This window comes from Macaca mulatta, chromosome 3, assembly GCF_049350105.2.
Source record: "Macaca mulatta isolate MMU2019108-1 chromosome 3, T2T-MMU8v2.0, whole genome shotgun sequence".
Lineage (NCBI taxonomy): Eukaryota > Metazoa > Chordata > Mammalia > Primates > Cercopithecidae > Macaca > Macaca mulatta.
In genome coordinates this window covers 46,822,810-46,841,342 of record NC_133408.1, presented here as the reverse complement: position 1 = coordinate 46,841,342, position 18,533 = coordinate 46,822,810, and the positions used below count along the sequence as shown (strand labels likewise).

At 48.6% G+C, this 18,533-nt stretch overlaps 1 protein-coding gene across 3 annotated transcripts; it reads right to left on the bottom strand.

Annotated features, from left to right (window-relative positions):
- Positions 1-3,885: 3,885 nt before the first annotated feature.
- Positions 3,886-18,313, bottom strand: TMEM225B (transmembrane protein 225B). 3 transcript variants are annotated; one of them, XM_015134394.3, is made up of 6 exons: positions 17,814-17,920; positions 16,195-16,273; positions 11,403-11,613; positions 8,443-8,589; positions 7,512-7,649; positions 3,886-4,326 (listed from the first exon to the last, which is right to left on the bottom strand). In XM_015134394.3, exons 3-6 carry the CDS (start codon positions 11,608-11,610, stop codon positions 4,154-4,156), a joined length of 666 nt encoding a protein of 221 aa, XP_014989880.1. In that variant the 5' UTR covers positions 11,611-11,613; positions 16,195-16,273; positions 17,814-17,920; the 3' UTR covers positions 3,886-4,153. The 3 variants fall into 3 exon arrangements, with proteins under 3 accessions (XP_014989880.1, XP_014989881.1, XP_077852399.1); XM_015134395.3 differs by lacking the exon at positions 17,814-17,920 and adding an exon at positions 18,041-18,273 and having other exon boundaries at positions 3,955-4,326; XM_077996273.1 differs by lacking the exons at positions 8,443-8,589; positions 11,403-11,613; positions 17,814-17,920 and adding an exon at positions 18,041-18,313 and having other exon boundaries at positions 3,955-4,326.
- Between the last annotated feature and the right edge of the window lie 220 nt (positions 18,314-18,533).

The window sequence follows — 18,533 nt, the reverse complement described above, 5'->3', positions numbered from 1 at the left end:
GCCTGGTGGTAGGGGTACGGGATAGGTGACTTATCTCTCACCCTTACATTGATAAGCCAGCCCTTGTCTATGACCATACCACCCTGAACGCACCCGGTCTCTTCTGATAATCCAGCCTTTTGCAGTCCTTGGTTTATGGGGGGAAAGCTCTCCTATCAGATGCCCTTCCTTGAGTAAACTTTACGCATAGTTTTAAAAAATCAAATCTCTGCAAGACGATTTCTCTAGGTATTATTCTTTACTTTGATGTTATCTTATAATGCATTACTATTTTGTTATCTCTCTGATACCTTTAGATTTTATGTATTTTATCATTTCTGTTGTTTTTGGCTGAAGAATCAGCCCAACTATTTAGTCTGCCATGTTATCAGATGCAGGCTTTCTCCAGGCTTCTTTGTTTATATGTTTTTATTTCTTCCAAATAGGACACTTAAAATTACATTTTTAATGCCTGTATAATATTCCATCCTCTGAATATACTATACTTTTAAAAAGTATTTCAACATGGGGGAAATAATCTAGAATATACTCTTTTATTTTTGCTATTGTAAGTAACCTGGAACAAGCATTCTTGTATATAAATACTTGACCTCACCCCTGGTTATTTCCTTAGAATAAATTCCTAAAATTCAACTCCTGGGCCACCAGGTATGAATATTTTTAAACCTATTAATGCATGCTACTATAAAATGCTTTCCAGAAAGTTCATGCCAATTTACATTCCCATCAAATTTATATGAGAGTGCTCAACTCACCAAAATTGGCTAAGACTGGTTTCTAATCTTTGTGGATTTGATTTTCATTTAATTTTTTTATTTGACCAGTTTTATAGGCCTTTAGTAAAAATTCTTTCCAAGTTCTGGCAATAAATCCATCATCAATCCTAGCTTTCACTGGTGGCATGAATATCCATTGTTTGTTTGTTTGAGACAGAGTCTCACTCTGTCACCAGGCTAGAGTGCAGTGGCGTGATCTCGGCTCACTGCAACCTCTGCCTCCTGGGTTCAAGCGATTCTCCTGCCTCAGCCTCCCAAGTAGCTGAGACTACAGGTGCACGCCACCATGCCCAGCTAATTTTTGTATTTTTAGTAGAGATGGCGTTTCACCATGTTGGCCAGGATGGTCTCGATCTCTTGACCTCATGATCCACCCGCCTCAGCCTCCCAAAGTGCTGGGATTACAGGCATGAGCCACTGCGCCCGGCTGAATTTCCATTCTTTTCTGGTTTTTTATAGGAATTTGGGTGAGAAGTTGGGGGAGGTGAGTCATGGACTACTGGCCTATTCTAATTCTAAGCTGAAATAACTAAAACAGGCTGATTCTTAAATCTTTCCCTCTACAGGCCCCAATGCACTTTCCATGTCTTCACCCCTCCCCAACACACATCCCACCATGTTTGTTCTCTATTGCATTCATAGCCATTCCCCCTCAGGGTGGGTCCTTCTCAGGCATCTGAGGGTTGATATTTGCTAATGATTTGAAATTTGCTACCACTGGAACCCCTATATGTTCTCTAATCTGCCCTACTGTGCCCACCAAGCCAGTCCCCCATCTGTGGCTTCCCAAACTGGTTCTGCTGGATTGGGGTGGTTTGGGCCACAGATATATAAGTTGGAGTTTGTAGATGTTCTCTATTCCTAGTTTCACTGACAATTTCAGTTCCTATGGTTTCTTTTTTAAGATGGAAAAGTGAGACAATTTGGAGCTAGGCTGTTATCATATCCCCATAAGAAACTCCCAAGATACCTTTTGGGGAGAAATGTAATAAGAAATTCCAGGCCGGGCGTGGTGGCTCACGCCTGTAATCCCAGCACTTTGGGAGGCTGAGGCGGGCGGATCACGAGGTCAAGAGATCGAGACCATCCTGGCCAACGTGGTGAAACCCTGTCTCTACTAAAAATACAAAAATTAGCTGGGCATGGTGGCATGCACCTGTAATCCCAGCTACTCGGGAAGCTGAGGCAGGAGAATCGCTTGAACCAGGGAGGTGGAAGTTGCAGTGAGTCGAGATCGTGCCACTGCACTCCAGCCTGGTGACAGAGTGAGACTCTGTCTCCAAAAAAAAAAAAGAAAAAGAAAAGAAAAGAAAAAAATAAATTCCAAAAAAATTAACTAAAGCACCTAGTGACTGTTGGTTGTTCAAGTGTGTATGTCTTAGTTCCTCTGCTTGGGTGTTTGCCTCTAGGAACAGGGACAAATTCTGAAATCTCTTTGTACTCCAAGGTGCACCACATGAGTTCACCTTCAATGAATGCTATTTAATCACTATGGAGTCCACGTGATTCTAGCCATGTCCATGGCATCTTCTCTCCCAAAAGACATCCACAGCTCCCTGCACTTGCTTTAGAAGTTGCACTGCTTAAGTGCTAAGAGCTTTTTCTGCACATCTGTTTTTTGGAGAGAGAAGTGGGAAGCCATTGATAGGTGGTATCTTTGAGATGAAGGATGGAGATTCATATGGTTTGGCTTTGTCCCCATCCAGATCTCATCTTGAATTTGTAGCTCTCATAATTCCCACGTGTTGTGGGAGGGACCCCGTGGGATATAATTGGATCATGGGCGTGGTTCCCCCCTATTGTTCTTGTGGTAGTGAATCAGTCTTACAAGATCTGATGGTTTTATACGAGGTTTCCCTTTTTGCTTGGTTCTCATTATCTCTTGCCTGCCACCATGTAAGACATGCCTTTTGCCTTCCGCCATGATTGTGAGCACCCCCGCACTCTGAGCCATGTGGTACTGTGAATCAATTAAACCTCTTTTTCTTGATAAATTACCCAGTCTCGGATAGGTCTTCAGCAACAGCATGAAAACAGAATAATACAGAGATGAAGCCAGTGGAGGGCTTGGATTGCTGTTCTAGCTGCCCCACTGCCCCAAGCATGTGTTCTTCCCAGCTACACCCATTCTTGCTGGGAGGCTGAGTGCTCCCCATGATGTAAGCACCATAGGGCTGTGAATGGAGCACACTGGAGGAGCACTCGGGAGGCCTCTGGCTATAGGAAAATGATGGAATGCCAGATATTTTGATTGGCTAATGTGCAGTCCTAATTGTGGAAAAGGAGTCAGGTTGGCGGGAGGAGGGGAAAGCAAAAAGAAGAAGCAGATAAGCTACAAGTCTGCCTTTCTTCATGGTCCAGGACACGAACCCTCCTGTGCAAATAACTCACAATCTTCCTGTGCCCAAACTATCACCAGACACCTGCAAGTTAGCTCACTGCAACGTTGGCATTATCAGTACTGCACAAAACCCTCTTCAGCATACAGCATAAACAGTATGCCATCAAATCTCCAGCAAGTCTTTGTTTCCTTGCAGTCAGCTCCTTTTCTGCTGGTTCTGCCTGTTGCTCCCTGGCAATGTACTTTTTTTTTTTTTTTTTTTTTTTTGAGACGGAGTTTCGCTCTTGTTGCCCAGGCTGGAGTGCAATGGCGCAATCTTGGCTCACCGCAGCCTCCATCTCCTGGGTTCAAGCGATTCTCCTGCCTCAGCCTCCCAAGTACCTGGGATTACAGGCATGCACCACCACGCCCAGCTAATTTTGTATTTTTAATAGAGACAGGGTTTCTCCATGTTGATCAGGCTGGTCTTAAACTCCTGACCTCAGGTGATCTGCCCGCCTCAGCTCCCAAAGTGCTGGGATTATAGGCATGAGCCACCGTGCCCAGCCTGGCAACGTACTTTTATACTTCCTTTAATAAATCTGCCTTTCTTTATCTACTACCGTCTTAGTAAATTCTTTTACCCCTGTACCACCAGCCCAAATAGTTGTCATTCTCCTGAGTATATTCTGTATTCTGTACGGTTTCTGTTTTGCAAAATCCCATTTCACTTGGTTATCTTGTAATATTCCTCCCTCCCCTCCTGCCCTGCAGGCTTTGTTTTTGAGGTATGGATGAACAAAGTAGCCCTTCTTTTTATTGAAAATCCCTGCAAAAATGTCACTCAGGAAGCTCAGAAGAGTTGAAAGGACTTTTAGCAAATTTCACATACAAGCAAGATAGAATTGCTGTGAGTATGGGGAGGTGGAGAGTTGATCTGACATGCAAGAAGCTCCTCAAAGGCACAGATGCTGGCAGAGAAGGTGGGGAGGGCTACAAACAGCTACATGTGTGCACTCACATGGCTTGAAGAAGGGTAGAGAAGCCGTGTCTTGGACTAGATGACTGTTTCTCCCGTCACCTGTGTCTCCTTTTGTACTGAGCTCAGTTCTCCTCCCAAACTCTCCAGATTGTCCAGGTACAGGCTCCCGTGGTCCTCCTTCATCCTCTGGGAAGTGGACAACAAGTGCCAGCAAGGGCAGGCCATTTCTTGAGTGAGGCAGATGGTACCTAGGGAACAGCCAAGGTTTGGGTTAGGTCAGAGAGAGTCCAGAGCTCCACGCCCTGGAGGTCAGGTCCCTCTAGCTCCAGACCCACCCTCCCTCATTCTGCACCCCTGCCACCCAGTCTAGGGTATTACAGAGAGAGATTACAGACAGGATGCATCAAAGGACAAGAAATACAAATACATGTATAAAATCACAGACCCATGGTCAGCACCTAGAAGGACATCTCAGCAATCATGTAGTCCCTTAATGGGTGGAAAAAAAAACAAAAAAAACTAGGGTTTAGAGAAAGGAAGTTCCAACACAAAACCCAGGCCCAACTCAAGACCTTCAGTGAAGTAAAAGATAGACAACTGACATGAATAAGAACAAATGAGGGATGGACGTGGTAGTTCACGCCTATAATTCCAGTGCTTTGGGAAGCCAAGGCAGGAGGGTCTTTTGAGCCCAGGAGTTCAAGACTCATCATGGGCAACATAGCAAGACCTTGTGTCTACAAAAAAAAATAAAATTAGCGAGGCATGATAGCATGAGCCTGAAGCCCCAGCTACTTGGGAGGCTGAGGCAGGAGGATCACTTGAGCCCGGGAGGTCAAGGGTGCAGTGAGGTATGATCACACCACTGCCCTCCAGCCTGGGCGACAGAGCAAGACCTTGTCCCTTTAAAAAAAGAACAAATGGGCTGGGCGTGGTGGCTCAGCCTGTAATCCCAGCACTTTGGGAGGCCGAGGTGGGCGGATCATGAGGTCAGGAGATGGAGACCATCCTGGATAACACAGTGAAACCCTGTCTCTACTAAAAATACAAAAAATTAGCCGGGCGTGGTGGCGGGCGCCTGTAGTCCCAGCTACTCAGGAGGCTGAGGCAGGAGAATGGCGGGAACCCCAGAGGCAGAGCTTGCAGTGAGCTGAGATCGAGCCACTACACTCCAGCCTGAGCGACAGAACAAATGGCCAGGTGTGGTGGCTCATGCCTGTAATCTGAGCACTTCGGGAGGCTGAGGCGGGCAGATCACAAGGTCGGGAGTTCGAGACCAGCCTGGCCAACACGGTGAAACCCCTGTCTCTACTAAAAATATAAAAATTTGGCCGGGCGCGGTGGCTCAAGCCTGTAATCCCAGCACTTTGGGAGACCGAGATGGGTGGATCACGAGGTCAGGAGATCGAGACCATCCTGGCTAACACGTTGAAACCCTGTCTCTACTAAAAAAAAAAAATACAAAAAACTAGCCAGGCGACGTGGTGGGCGCCTGTACTCCCAGCTACTCTGGAGGCTGAGCCAGGAGAATGGCGTAAGCCCGGGAGGCGGAGCTTGCAGTGAGCTGAAATCCGGCCACTGAACTCCAGCCGGGGCAACAGAGCCAGACTCCATCTCAAAAAAAAAAAAAAAAATATATATATATATATATAAATTAGCCGGGCATGGTGATGTGCGCCTGTAGTCCCAGCTACTCGGGAGGCTGAGGCAGAATTGCTTGAACCCAGGAGACGGAGGTTGCAGTGAGCCGAGATCACACCACTGCACTCCAGCCTGGGTGACAGAGCAAGATTCCGTCTCAGGAAAAAAAAAAAAAAGAATAAATGGAGATATCCTGAGTGAATGATCAATGCTGTGTTAAGATGAAGACTAAGATAAAAGACAACTTATATTTTCAGCATTATAGCAGACTACTCTCCCACTAAAAGCCACAAAAATTTTAAATAAAATGTGAGGGAATTTCAAAGAGTTCATGGAAATCATGAAAAAATGGAATTTAAAGGTTAAAATATAAAATATTGTAACTCTATTTGGTGATGGGGAAAATAAGAAATAAAAAAACAAAAATAAATGTGTGGGGTTTGTTGTTGTTGTTGTTGTTGTTGCTTTTTGTTCTGTTTTGTTTTTTGAGATGGAGTCCCGCTGTTGCCCAGGCTGGAGTGCAGTGGTGAGATCTCTGCTCACCACAACCTCCACCTCCTGGGTTCAAGCAATTCACCTGCTTCAGCCTACTGAGTAGCTGGGATTACAGGCACGCGCCACCATGTCCAGCTAATTTTTGTATTTTTAGTAGAAATGGGGTTTCCCCATGTTGGCCAGGCTGGTCTTGAACTCCTAACCTCAGGTGGTCCACCTGCCTCAGCCTCCCAAAGTGCTGGGATTACAGGCGTGAGCCAGCGCACCTGGCCATATATACATATATATATGTGTGTGTATTTATACATATATATGTGTGTATATGTATATATACACACATACATATATATGTGTGTGTATATACATATATGTGTGTGTGTGTGTACATATATATATATTTTTAAACTAGCTGGCCATGGTAGCGCATGCCTGTAGTTTCAGTGATTCAAAAGGCTGAGGCAAGAGGATCGCTTGAGCCCAGGAGTTGGAGGCTGCAGTTGTACCACTGCACTCCAACTTGGGCAACAAAGCAAGACCCTGTCTCTTAAAAAAAAAAAAAAGGTAGAGACAGGAATAGATGGCCGAAGCAACCAGCATGGTGTAAGGGAGACTATAAAAATTTGAAAGAGTTTAGTTCTAAGTCAAGTAGGATAAGAACGAGAAGGCCAAGTATGGGGTTGAAGCTCCAGAGCAGTGCTGTCCAGTAGAACGTTCTGCAGAGAAGGAAATTTCTCTGTCTGCACTGTCCAATATGACAGTGTCCAATAGCCACTGGACATATGTGGTTATTGAACACTGGTGATGTGGCTAGTATGGCTGAGGAACTGAATTCGTCACTTTTTATTTTATTTTAGAGATGGAGTCTTGCTTTGTCACCCAGGCTAGAGTGCAGCGGTGTGATCTCGGCTCACTGCAACCTCTGCCTCCTGGGTTCAAGCAATTCTCCTGCCTCATCCTCCCAAGTAGCTGGGATTGCAGGCATGTGCCACCACGCCCAGCTAATTTTTATATTTCTAGTAGAGACAGGGTTTCACCATGTTGGCCAGGCTGGTCTCAAACTCCTGGCCTCAAGTGATCCACCCATCTCGGCCTCCCGAAGTGCTGGGATTACAGGCGTGAGCCACCACACCCGGCTAATAACTATTTTAATTAATGAAAGTTAAATAGCCACGTCTAGCAGGTGGCTGCAGTTTGGAGCAGTGCAACTCTAGAGAATCCAAAGGGAAGGCCTCCACAAGACAGGTTCCTAAATCCAGACCGAGGACAAGAAGCAGGGCACTGTTCCCTGGACACTCACCAGCCACTATGAACAGAAAGATGCCAAAGCCCAGCACGTAGTAAGGCCATAGCACGGAGAACTGCAGGGGGCTGAGCTTCATCCGCAGAGCCTGGATCTCCAGGGCATGCAGCACCAAAGCCAGGAAGGCACAGGCCCCTGCAGGGTCACAGGGAGGCACTCTCACTCTCCTCCCATGCTGCCCACCTTCCCTCCAAACTTCACCCCCTGTGGCTCCTGCCTGGAGGCTCCTTCATCCTTGCCCCCTCTCTGAAAAAAAAAAAAAAACTCCCACCCAGATGCCTGTCCCTCCCTCCTTTCTGACTCATCTTCAAACCTATGTGCTTCAACTTGCAGGGAACCATCATCAGAACTCCCTTTCCTAGCACCCTCTGCATCTGCCCTTAGCTCACTTCAGGTTGCGCCCTCTGGGTGCAACACTTTGGGTTAAATGCAACCCCATTTTCCCACTGCATGTGCTCGACATCCACCATTTGCCTGGGAGCCTCTCAGGGTGGAGCCTGGGTCACCCTTTATAAATGTCAAAAGGGGCCGGGTGCAGTGGCTCATGCCTGTAATCTCAGCAATTGGGAGGCTGAGGCAGGAGTACCACTTGACACCAGGGGTTCAAGGCCAGTCTGGGCAACATAGCGAGATCCACATCTCTACAAAAAAAAAAAAAAATGTTTAAGTTAGCCAGGCATGGTGGCACATGCCTGGAGTCCCATCTGCTTGGGAGGCTGAGGTGGGAGGATCACTTTAGCCCAGGAGGTTGAGGCTGCAGTGAGTTGTGATCACACCACTGCACTCCAGCCTGGGCAACAGAGTGAGACCCTGTCCCTAAAAAGAAAAATTATGCCTCTTTTGACATCACAGAGACTGAGCAACCCTCTTTCTCTGGACTCCTCCCCAGGCTCTAGCAAAGGTCAGGGATCACCTAGCTATTCCACACCTGTGAAGAAGCTGACGAAGGCTAACACAAAGTTTTGCTTCCAGGTCCTCGGGAAGAACTTGGATGCAAAGGGCACCATGATGAAGGTGGTGAGGAAAGCCAGGAAAACTGCAGACAGCAGGAAAACCCGGCCGAGGAGGATGTAAACTGCAGGGGAGGGAAAAGTGGGGCTGAAGCTGGGAACCCTGACCCGAAAAGCACAGAGTCCCGCAGAGCCTGGGCAGGGCTGGCCCCCGGAGCCTCCACCACCCTTGGATCCCAAAGCATGGCCTTGGGACCAAGGTTGTGACCATGCCACTTTGGCCCCAAGAATGCTCTGGTCCCACAATTTGATTCCCAATGACATAGAAATATATGAAAAAAATTAAATTGACAATGTCAGACACTGAAATCATCAGTTCTTAATAATTTTTTTTCTTTTTTTGCAACAGGGTCTCACTCTATCATCCCGGCTGGAGTGTGGTGGTGCGATCTTAACTCACTGTAACTTCGACCTCACAGTTTGAAGTGCATGTCTATGGTCCCAGCTACTCTGCAGGCTGACCAAACAATCCTCCTGCTTCAGCCTCCAGAGTAGCCGGGACCATAGACATGCACCACCACACCTGGCTAATTTTTTATTTTTGTTTTGTTGAAACAGGGTCTTGGTCTGTCGCCCAAGCTAGAGTGCAGTGGCACCATCATAGGTCACTGCAGCCTCAACCTCCTGGGCTCCAGCGATCCTCCCATCTTGGCCTCTCAAAGTGCTGGGATGACAGGCGTGAGCCACCGTGCCTGGGCTTAACAAATGTTTTTTTGTTTTGTTTTGTTTTGTTTTTTTGAGACGGAGTCTCGCTCTGTCGCCCAGGCTGGCGTGCAGTGGCCGGATCTCGGCTCACTGCAAGCTCCACCTCCCAGGTTTATGCCATTCTCCTGCCTCAGCCGCCCGAGTAACTGGGACTACAGGCGCCTGCCACCTCGCCCGGCTAGTTTTTTTGTATTTTTTTAGTAGAGACGGGGTTTCACCATGTTAGCCAGGATGGTCTCGATCTCCTGACCTCGTGATCCGCCCGTCTCGGCCTCCCAAAGTGCTGTGATTACAGGCTTGAGCCACGGCGCCCAGCCAACAAATGTTATTTTGTGAATTTGGTTGTACCAAATCATGTATCATCCACTAGGGGAAAATGGTGGTTTTAAAAAGCAACACAAAATCAAACTCTTGTGATAAAATTTGTTGCATGTGCAAATGTGAAGAATCACACCTGTATTGGTTACCCTGAAATAATTCACCTGTGGAAAATCAGAACTTTGTGAGGTCAAAATGTTCTGAACTCCGAAGGAATCCCCACACCCCTATTTAATTTTCCTAGTTAATAGGAGTGAGACTGGGTGCGATGGTTCACACCTATAATCTCAACACTTTGGGAGGCTGACGTGGGAGGATTGCCTGAGGCCAGGAGTTGGAGACCAGCCTGGGCCACATAATAAGACCCCATCTCTACAAGAAATTTTAAAAAGTTTGGCATGGTGGGGCACACCTGTAGTCCCAGCTACTCGGGAGGCTGAGGCAGGATGATCACTTGAGCTGAGGAGGTGGAGGCTGCAGTGAGCTATGATCACACCAGCCTGCGTGACAGAGCAAGATCTTGTTTTTACAAAACCTAAAATTAAAAAATTAGCTGGGAGCTGTGGTGCGCACCTGTAGTCCTAACTACTCAGGAGGCTAAGGTAGGAGGATCGCTTGAACTCAAGAGTTGGAGGCTCCAGTAAGCTATAATCGTGCCAGCCTGGGTGACAGAGCGAGATCCTGTTTTTCACAAAACATAAAATTTAAAAATTAGCTGGGAGCTATGGTGAGCACATGTAGTCCCAACTACTCATGAGGCTGAGGCGGGAGGATCAGGGGTTGGAGGCTGCAGTGAGCCATGATCATGCCACTGCACTTCAGCCTGGGCAATAGAGTGAGGCCCCATCTCTAAAAGCAACAACAGGCTGGGCGCGGTGGCTCATGCCTGTAATCCCAGCACTTTGGGAGGCCGAGGCGGGCGGATCATGAGGTCAGGAGATCAAGACCATGCTGGCTAACACGGTGAAACCCCGTCTCTACTAACAATACAAAAAAAATTAGCCGGGCATGGTGGCGGGTGCCTGTAGTCCCAGCTACTCGGGAGGCTGAGGCAGGAGAATGGCATGAACCCAGGAGGCGGAGCTTGCAGTGAGCGGAGATCGGGCCACTGCACTCCAGCCTGGGCGACAGAGCAAGACTCTGTCTCAAAAAAAAAAAAAAAAAAAAAAAAGAGCGACAACAACAACCAGAGTAGTGAAACAGACCAAAATTAGCAGAGCCAGAGTCTGGTAACAGGGTGATTTGTTCTCTGACTGCTGGCATGATGCAGACCCATGTGAAAATGAGTTTGCATACCCTCCTGAGCTGGCAGAGGTGGGCAGCTGGCAGTGGGACAAGGAGTCAAAGTTGCTGTTGAAGTCCCAGATATCCCAGAGTCTACCCTTGGGTTAACCAAGCCTGGTTAATTTTTTGTATGTGTTTTTTTGTTTGTTGATTGGTTGGGTTTGTTTTGTTTTGTTTTGTTTTTTGGAGACAGGGCCTCACTCTCACTCCCAGGCTGGAATTCTGTGGCGCGATCACAGCTCACTGCAGCCTTGAACTCCTGGGCTCAAGTGGGAGCCCTCCAACCTCAGCTTTTTGAGTAGCTGGGACTACAGGCACATGCCACCATGCTCAGCTAATTTTTTCATTTTTGTAGCAACAGGGTTTGGCTATGTTGCCCAGGCTGGTCTCAAGCAGTCCTCTCGCTTCGGCCTCCCAAAGTGCTGGGATTACAGGCACAAGCCACTGCATCCAGCCCTGAGCTAATTAGATTTTGTCCTCTCTGCTCCCATTCTGTTCTTTCACCCCTCACCTCTGTCCCGACACTGGCCCCGTCCCCCTCTCTCCCCTCCCCACCTCCATCCCTCCTTACTGGATAAGGGTCGAGGCTTCCAGCATTTGACATGGAAGCAGTTCTCAAATAGGCCACTGAAAAAGACTTCGTGGGACTCCTCGTTCGTCAGTCGCACCCAGAAGGGAAAGATGGAGACCACCAGGATAAGCAGGTAGCCTAGGGAGGTTAAGGCTGGGACTATGGCCCAGGAGAATCCCTTCATGTCCTTGTCCTCTAACATCAGCATCACCTGTATAAGAGAAAAGTGATCACGGAGGTGGGACACTGACCCAAATTCTCCTGCAGCACAGAGGGAAGGAGATGACGGCTGGGGAAGTGTCAGTGCTGTGTATGGCCCATATGTGAAGCTCAGTAAATGATGATTTCTTTGCTTAACTTTACAGCCTACACACCTCTGCAGCAGACAAAAAAAAAATAAAAAATTGCATAAAACGTTTCTGTCGCTAAGTCACTAGGTGATCTTGGGCATGTCAGGTTCCCTCTCTGAGCTCCAATTTCTTCCTCTGGTAAAGTGAGGAGGTTGACCTGGGCCATTCACAAGGCCTCTTCAGCTTCAAAGTTCTCAACTTGCAGCTGTGTGCGGTGGATCACACCTGCAATCCCACCACTTTGGGAGATGGAGACAGGTGGATGGCTTGAGTCCAGGAGTTTAAGAACAGCCTGGGCAACATGGCGAAACCCTGTCTCTACCAAAAATTAGCCAGGCATGGTGGTGCATGCCTGTAGTCCCAGCTACTCAGGAGACTGAGGTGAGAGGATTGCCTAAGACCAGAAGGTCAAGGCTGCAGTGAACCATGATCACACCACTGCCCTCCAGCCTGTGTGACAGAGCAAGACCCTGTCTCAAAAAAAAAAAAAAAAAAAAATTAACTTAATTAAAAAATTTTTAAAAAACTGAAGTTCTAAGCTTTCTTTTTATTTATTTATTTATTTTATTTTATTTTATTTTATTTTATTTTATTTTTTTGAGACAGAGTCTCGCTCTGTCGCCCAGGCTGGAGTGCAGCGGCCAGATCTCAGCTCACTGCAAGCTCCGCCTCCCGGGTTCATGCCATTCTCCTGCCTCAGACTCCCGAGTAGCTGGGACTACAGGCGTCCGCCACCTTGCCCAGCTACTTTTTCGTATTTTTTAGTAGAGACGGGGTTTCACCGTATTAGCCAGGATGGTCTCAATCTCCTGACCTCGTGATCGGCCCGTCTCGGCCTCCCAAAGTGCTGGGATTACAGGCTTGAGCCACCGCGCCCGGCCTTTTTTTTTTTTTTTTTTTAGGTGGAGTCTCGCTGTTGTCAGCCCAGGCTGGAGTGCAATGACACAATCTCGGCTCACTGCAACCTCCACCTCCTGGGTTCCAGCAATTCTCCTGCCTCAGCCTCCTGAGTAGCTGAGATTATAGACGCCCGCCACCACACTCAGCTAATTTTTGTATTTTTAGTAGAGATGGGGTTTCACCACGTTGGCCAGGCTGGTCTCGAACTCCTGACCTCAGGTGATCCATCCGCCTCAGCCTCCCAAAGTGCGGGGATTGCAGACGTGAGCCACCGCGCCCAGCCCTAAGCTTTCAGTTCTATCAACAGCCACCTCTACTGGCCATCAGAAGGACAACTCCAGCCTATTTTGCAGTCAGCTGTCTTCCTTTTGGGATTTCAGACTGAGAACCAAGGGGAGATATTCAGACCAGAGCCTTAGGTGCCCTTATTCAGTGACTGGCCTTCTGACCACAGGAACTGTGGGTTTAGATGTGGAGGGGTCCATCTGGGCAGGAGGAGCCTATGCTGAGAAATGAGCAGGTCATGTACATACAGGAAGTTTTACAAAGAGTTCTGGTGTTTCATACGAGCCTCCCGCAGCCCGGGCCCTCAGTGAAGGCTCCCTATCACTTGGAGTTCCTCCCCCAAACCCATCTTCTCTTTCATCACCATCTGTCACTGAGGTGTCTCTTGTGTGGCCAGTCACTGGTGGCTCATGCCTATAATCTCAGCACTTTGGAAGGCTGTCACGGGAGGATCGCATGAATTCAGGAGTTTTGAGACCAGCCTAGGCAACACAGTCAGACCAGTCTCCACAAGAAATTGTTAAAAATTAGCCAGGCATGGGGGCATGTGCCTGTCTGTAGTTCCCAGCTACTTGGGAGGACGAGGCAGGAGGATCTCTTGAGCCCAGGAGTTAGAGACTGCAGTGAGCTATGATCATGCCGTTGTACTCCAGCCTGGGCAACAAAGCAAGACCTTATCGCTCAAAGAATAAACATTTTCAAAAGATGTCATCTTTTGAATGAGTAGTTACACCGTGGTGGGTAAGTGCTGGCTGGTCTTGTCTCAGCTTCATCACTTCCTAGCTGTGTGATCTTGGGGAACTTGCTCAGAGTCTCAGGACCTTGCTTTCCCCATGTGGAAAAGGAAGGATATAACACCTGCCTAATGATAAGGAAAGATATATTATAACACCTGCCCAATGATAAGAATACAACACCTGCCCACTGAGAGGACCAAATGAAACAACGCATACCAAAGTGTCCAACACAGTGCTGAGCACTCAGGTACTTGGTTAAAGTTGGGAGGGCTGGAATGGAGGGCAGGCTTCTAAAATTCAGATATCCCTGTGGGAGAAGGGGGTGGGAGGCCACACCCAACTTCAGGACTGAATCTGCTTTCCCCTCTGTCTGTGCTGAGCCTGGCAGCTCTGAGTAATGAGAGTTATCCAGCAATGGGAAGGAAGGAAGGAAGGAAGGAAGGAAGGAAGGAAGGAAGGAAGGAAGGAAGGAAGGAAGGAAGGAAGGAAGGAAGGAAGGAAGGAAGGAGGGAGGGAGGGAGGGAGGGAGGGAGGGAGGGAGGGAGGGAGGGGGAGGGGAGGGGGGAGGGAGGGAGCAGGGAAGGTGGTTGGAGCTGCAGGGAGGGTGAGCCTGGCCAGAGGCCTCCAGCTGGCACTGTGATGACCCTGGCTACCTGGCAGTGCAGAAAGGGGGCATCAGGAGGTGAAAGGAAGATGTGACAAGGGAGGTGCACCCCAAGATGACAGCCTTTCTTTCCAAGTCCTACCCAAAGCCAGGCCTGGGGACTCTCGCCTGTGCAAGGCTGGGCTTGGCAGCATCACGGTTTTCAAGCTATGCCTAGGGAGTAGACAGCACAAGGCCCTCGGAGTGAGCATGCTTCCCTCCTCCCACACCCTGTGGAAACCTTGCTCAGTGCAGAAACTGGGGCCTCTACCCAATCCCCATGCAGACCCTCACTGCAGCCAGGAAAGGGGGCATGTTTGCCCATACAGACCCTTGCTGCAGCCAGGGAAGGGGGCATTTTTGAGAGTTACCGATGGCTATGGCTGAACAAGCCTAATGGCAGAGGGCAGAGGTGTGGGTCCCTTCCTGTATACCCCACACCCAAATACCCTGGTTATAAACGGGTAAACACATGTTCATCTTCGATGCTGTCAGAGTGACTTGAAAATGTTTGTACTTTCTCTTCCTTTCTGACGTTCTCTAGTTTCTCTTCTTCCCACTTGAAAAATTGAATTCTTCCCTTTCTTTCCTTATTATTTTTTGTTTTTAGATACAGGGTCTCACTCTGTCACCCAGGCTAAACCTCCTGGGCACAAGCGATCCTCCTACCTCAACCTCATGAGTAGCTGGGACTACAGGTGCATGCCACCACGCCCAGCTAATTTTTAAATTTTTTGTAGAGACGGGGGTCTCACTATGTTGCCTAGGGTGTCTTAAACTCCTGAGCTTAAGTGATCTTCCTGCCTTGGCCTCCCAAAAAGTTAAGATTACAGGCATGAACCACCACACTCAGCCTTCCCCTCTCTTTAAATCTCCCTTTTCCATCTCCCATCCACTCTCCAGGTCATACAAGCCACCCCAACCTCAGGGCCTCCGTTTCCTTCTCTCTAAAATGATGAAGTCTGTTGGACCAGAGAGCGTTGAGGCATCCTTCTAGTATTAGAACTCAATGGGAAGGAGTCCTGGCTGCATCTAGACCCTGTCCTCTGTATAGATGGGAGAACACTGGGCATTCTTATTTGATAGGGGGCACCTCTTCCTGTCTACCCCATCTCCACCTCAATTTGTCTAGAAGTGATCTCTGTGTCTCCTTTATTTCTACCTTTTTTTCTCTCCTTCACCCAAACCCTAGCCTTGAGCTCATGCTGGTTCTTCTCTCTCCCTAACCCCACTTCCATCTCACCAGCCTTCCTCATCTTCTCAGTTTTCCCTTCATAAAGTTCCCCAACCTTCCATCCTTCCTGTCCCCACGCCTACCACATCTCCCTCCACACCCGGAACATCACCGTCACCCCCAGGCTCCTCTGGCCTCTGTACCTGGTGATTTGGTTTAGCTGTGTCCCCACCCAAATCTCACCTTGCATTGTAATAATCCCCATGTGTCAAGAGCAGGGCCAGGTGGAGACAACTGAATCACGGGGGCAGTTTCCCCCATACTGTTCTCGTGGTAGTGAATAAGTCTCACAAGATCTGATGGTTTTATAAGTGGAAGTTTCCCTGCTTAAGCTCTCTCCTGCCAGCCACCACGAAAGATGTGACTTTGCTCTTCATTCGCCTTCAGCCATGATTGTGAGGCCTCCGCAGCCATGTGGTGCGACTCAATTAAATCTCTTTCTTTTATAAGTTACCCAGTCTCAGGTATGTCTTTATTAGCAGCATGAGAACAGACTAATACACATGGGTTCCTTCCTGGAGGGTGACCGTTCTGCTCTCCTAAATTTTCCAAATCCCACTCCCCTGAAAAGTGCAGCTTGGTCCTGTCCACTCCACACAGCCCTCCCAGCCACTCCCTCAGCAAAAATTCACCGTGCACTTACAGGTCTCCCTGTTCCCAGTGTAGGCCAATGGTGGAGATTCCGAAATGAAAAAAAGACAGGAACTCAGAGGCTCTTGGAACTGTTAGGGAGAGAGACACAGAAACACATCGTGTGATGCAGTGCTTTCATCTTCACAGCCTGGGGTTACTTTGGGGCCAGGCATACTGCAGGGCACTACCCCTTATCTGTCCCTTTCCCACTGCCCCCTCCACTCTCCAGTGATGAGGACCTTGTCCTCCTTTCCCTGGGCACTAGGCCAGGGCCCTCCCTGAAGCAGCCCTTAGTGCCAGCACTGGACAAGGGTGTATCTTCGGATACACAACTTAAGATCCGCACGGATATAGGCCAAGCTGAAAGATCATAGATATTTGAATATAAGAGGGGATTTGTATAAGATCCTTTTGTACAGAAGCAGAGATGGAGAGCTGGAGAGAGGGAATAACTGGTGGAGGATTCCACAGCCCATCAGTGCTGGCACAGGGACCAGAATACTGCATCACTGCCAGGCCAGCCTCACCAGCCACCAGTGGCCGGCAGTTCAATTCAGTGATTCCAAAATCTGGAATTCTGTGGATCCAGAGAATGCTTTCTTTATAGGCATGTGCATGTGTGAAAAAGGGAGAGAAAATGGGGGAATATAGGACTGCCAACTTTTTATTTTGCCAAGAGCATTCAAAACAAAGCAACTTATCTACTGTCACCGGTTTGGTTTTTATTTTTTTATTTTTATTTATTTATTTATTTGTATTTATTTATTTTTGAGACAGAGTCTTGTGTCACCCAGGCTGGAGTGCAGTGGTGCATTCATGCCTCCTGGGCACAAGTGATCCTCCTGCCTCAGCCTCCCAAGTAGCTGGGACTACAGGTGTATGCCATTACACCTGTTTTTTGTTTTTTTTTTGTTTTTTTTTTTTAAGAGATGGGGTCTTGCTATGTTGCCCAGGCAACCCCTAGGTTCAAGTGATCCTCCCACCTTGACCTCCCAAAGTGCTGAAATGACAGGCGTGAGCCCCCACGTCTGGCCAAATTATTATTTTTTAAAGGGTCCACAACACCAGGAGGTAAGAAGACCTGTGTACCCCGTGGTGGTGCCTGGACCAGCATCTGAGGACCATTGGCTTGGCAGGAGGTTCCTGGACCCCCGCCCCTCTTCAGCGCCTGAGCTGCAGCCCCGCACCTTTCAGGCCCTGGCACCTCCCGGGAAAGCCGGCAGCTGCGCTGGGGATGAAGGAAGTGGGCTACCTAAAGGGCATCCTGGTTTGGAATGGGAAAGAGACCTTCCCTTCCCACTGTTTCCTCTGGTCATTTGTGGCAACTTGGACTGCACGTTGACCCAGGGTGGGGTCAAAGTTCCTTCCCGTTGACAACCCTCCTCGGCCCTTTCCCCTGAATGCCAGGACTCCGCCCTTCCATGGCCCCAAAGCCATAGGTATATTTTCAAGACCCCAAGCCGGGCCCTAACCAAGCCATCCGCCCCCAGCCCCTGCCCCGGGCTTCCCACAGCCAGTTAGGTGATGTTCGGCCTTGGGTGGGTAGGGGGACTTCCCCACATCCTCTCCCAACCTGTGGGGCCACCTTGCTTGGCCCCCTACTGGTCTCCCCTCTACCCTTCCCTCCACCTGCGGTAGGGGGTCTCGCGTCCCAGGACTGGGCTGCCCTCCAGGCGGGTCTCGGTGGGACCCTTGCCCGCCCCTCCAGGCTCCACCGCGCTCCTGGAGCTTCCGTTGGCCCCAGAGTCCCCGGCGGGGGGTTGCCCCGACCCGGGACAGAACCCACTGAGCCTGGGCCTCTGGGCCTAGCTCCAGCTCCAGCTCTGCGGAGGAGACGCGGGTTCATCCCTCCCTACCTGCCGCCCCCGCCGCCGCACATCTGGCGAGTGGAGGGTGCGGAAATCTGGCCAGAGGGTGGGGAAATCTGGCCCTGGCGTCTGCCCACAGTACCGGCCTCGCTCACGGGTGGGTGGGGGCGGAGGAATAGAGAGCGGGAGGGATCTGAATTCAAATCCTAGCTCTGCCATTCCCAGTGTGGGGACTTTGAGTAAACTTCCTGTGTCTCATTCCTGAGTCCTGGGCTTCTCATCTGTAAAATGGGAATAATAATAGTATTAATAATATAATGTTAATAGTATTCACACTACATATTAATATACTATTAACACTATTATATTAGTAATATAGTGTTAATAATGTTAACATTTTATTAATAATATAGCGTTAATAGCATTAACACTTGTATTAATAATATAGGGTTAGTATTAACACTGCTATATTAATAATACATGATTACATTATTAGTATTAACACTGCTATATTAATATGTGATTAACTACATTATTAATA

Bases quoted from the DNA above. Each gene is read 5' to 3' on its own strand.
- TMEM225B (XM_015134395.3), bottom strand. From the start codon at position 11,610: ATGCTGATGTTAGAGGACAAGGACATGAAGGGATTCTCCTGGGCCATA. The intron at 8,590-11,402 runs GTAAGGAGGGAT...CCTCCCCTGCAG, and splicing joins GAAGCCTCGACCCTTATCCA to TTTACATCCTCCTCGGCCGG. The intron at 7,650-8,442 runs GTGTGGAATAGC...GTGACCCTGCAG, and splicing joins CTTCGTCAGCTTCTTCACAG to GGGCCTGTGCCTTCCTGGCT.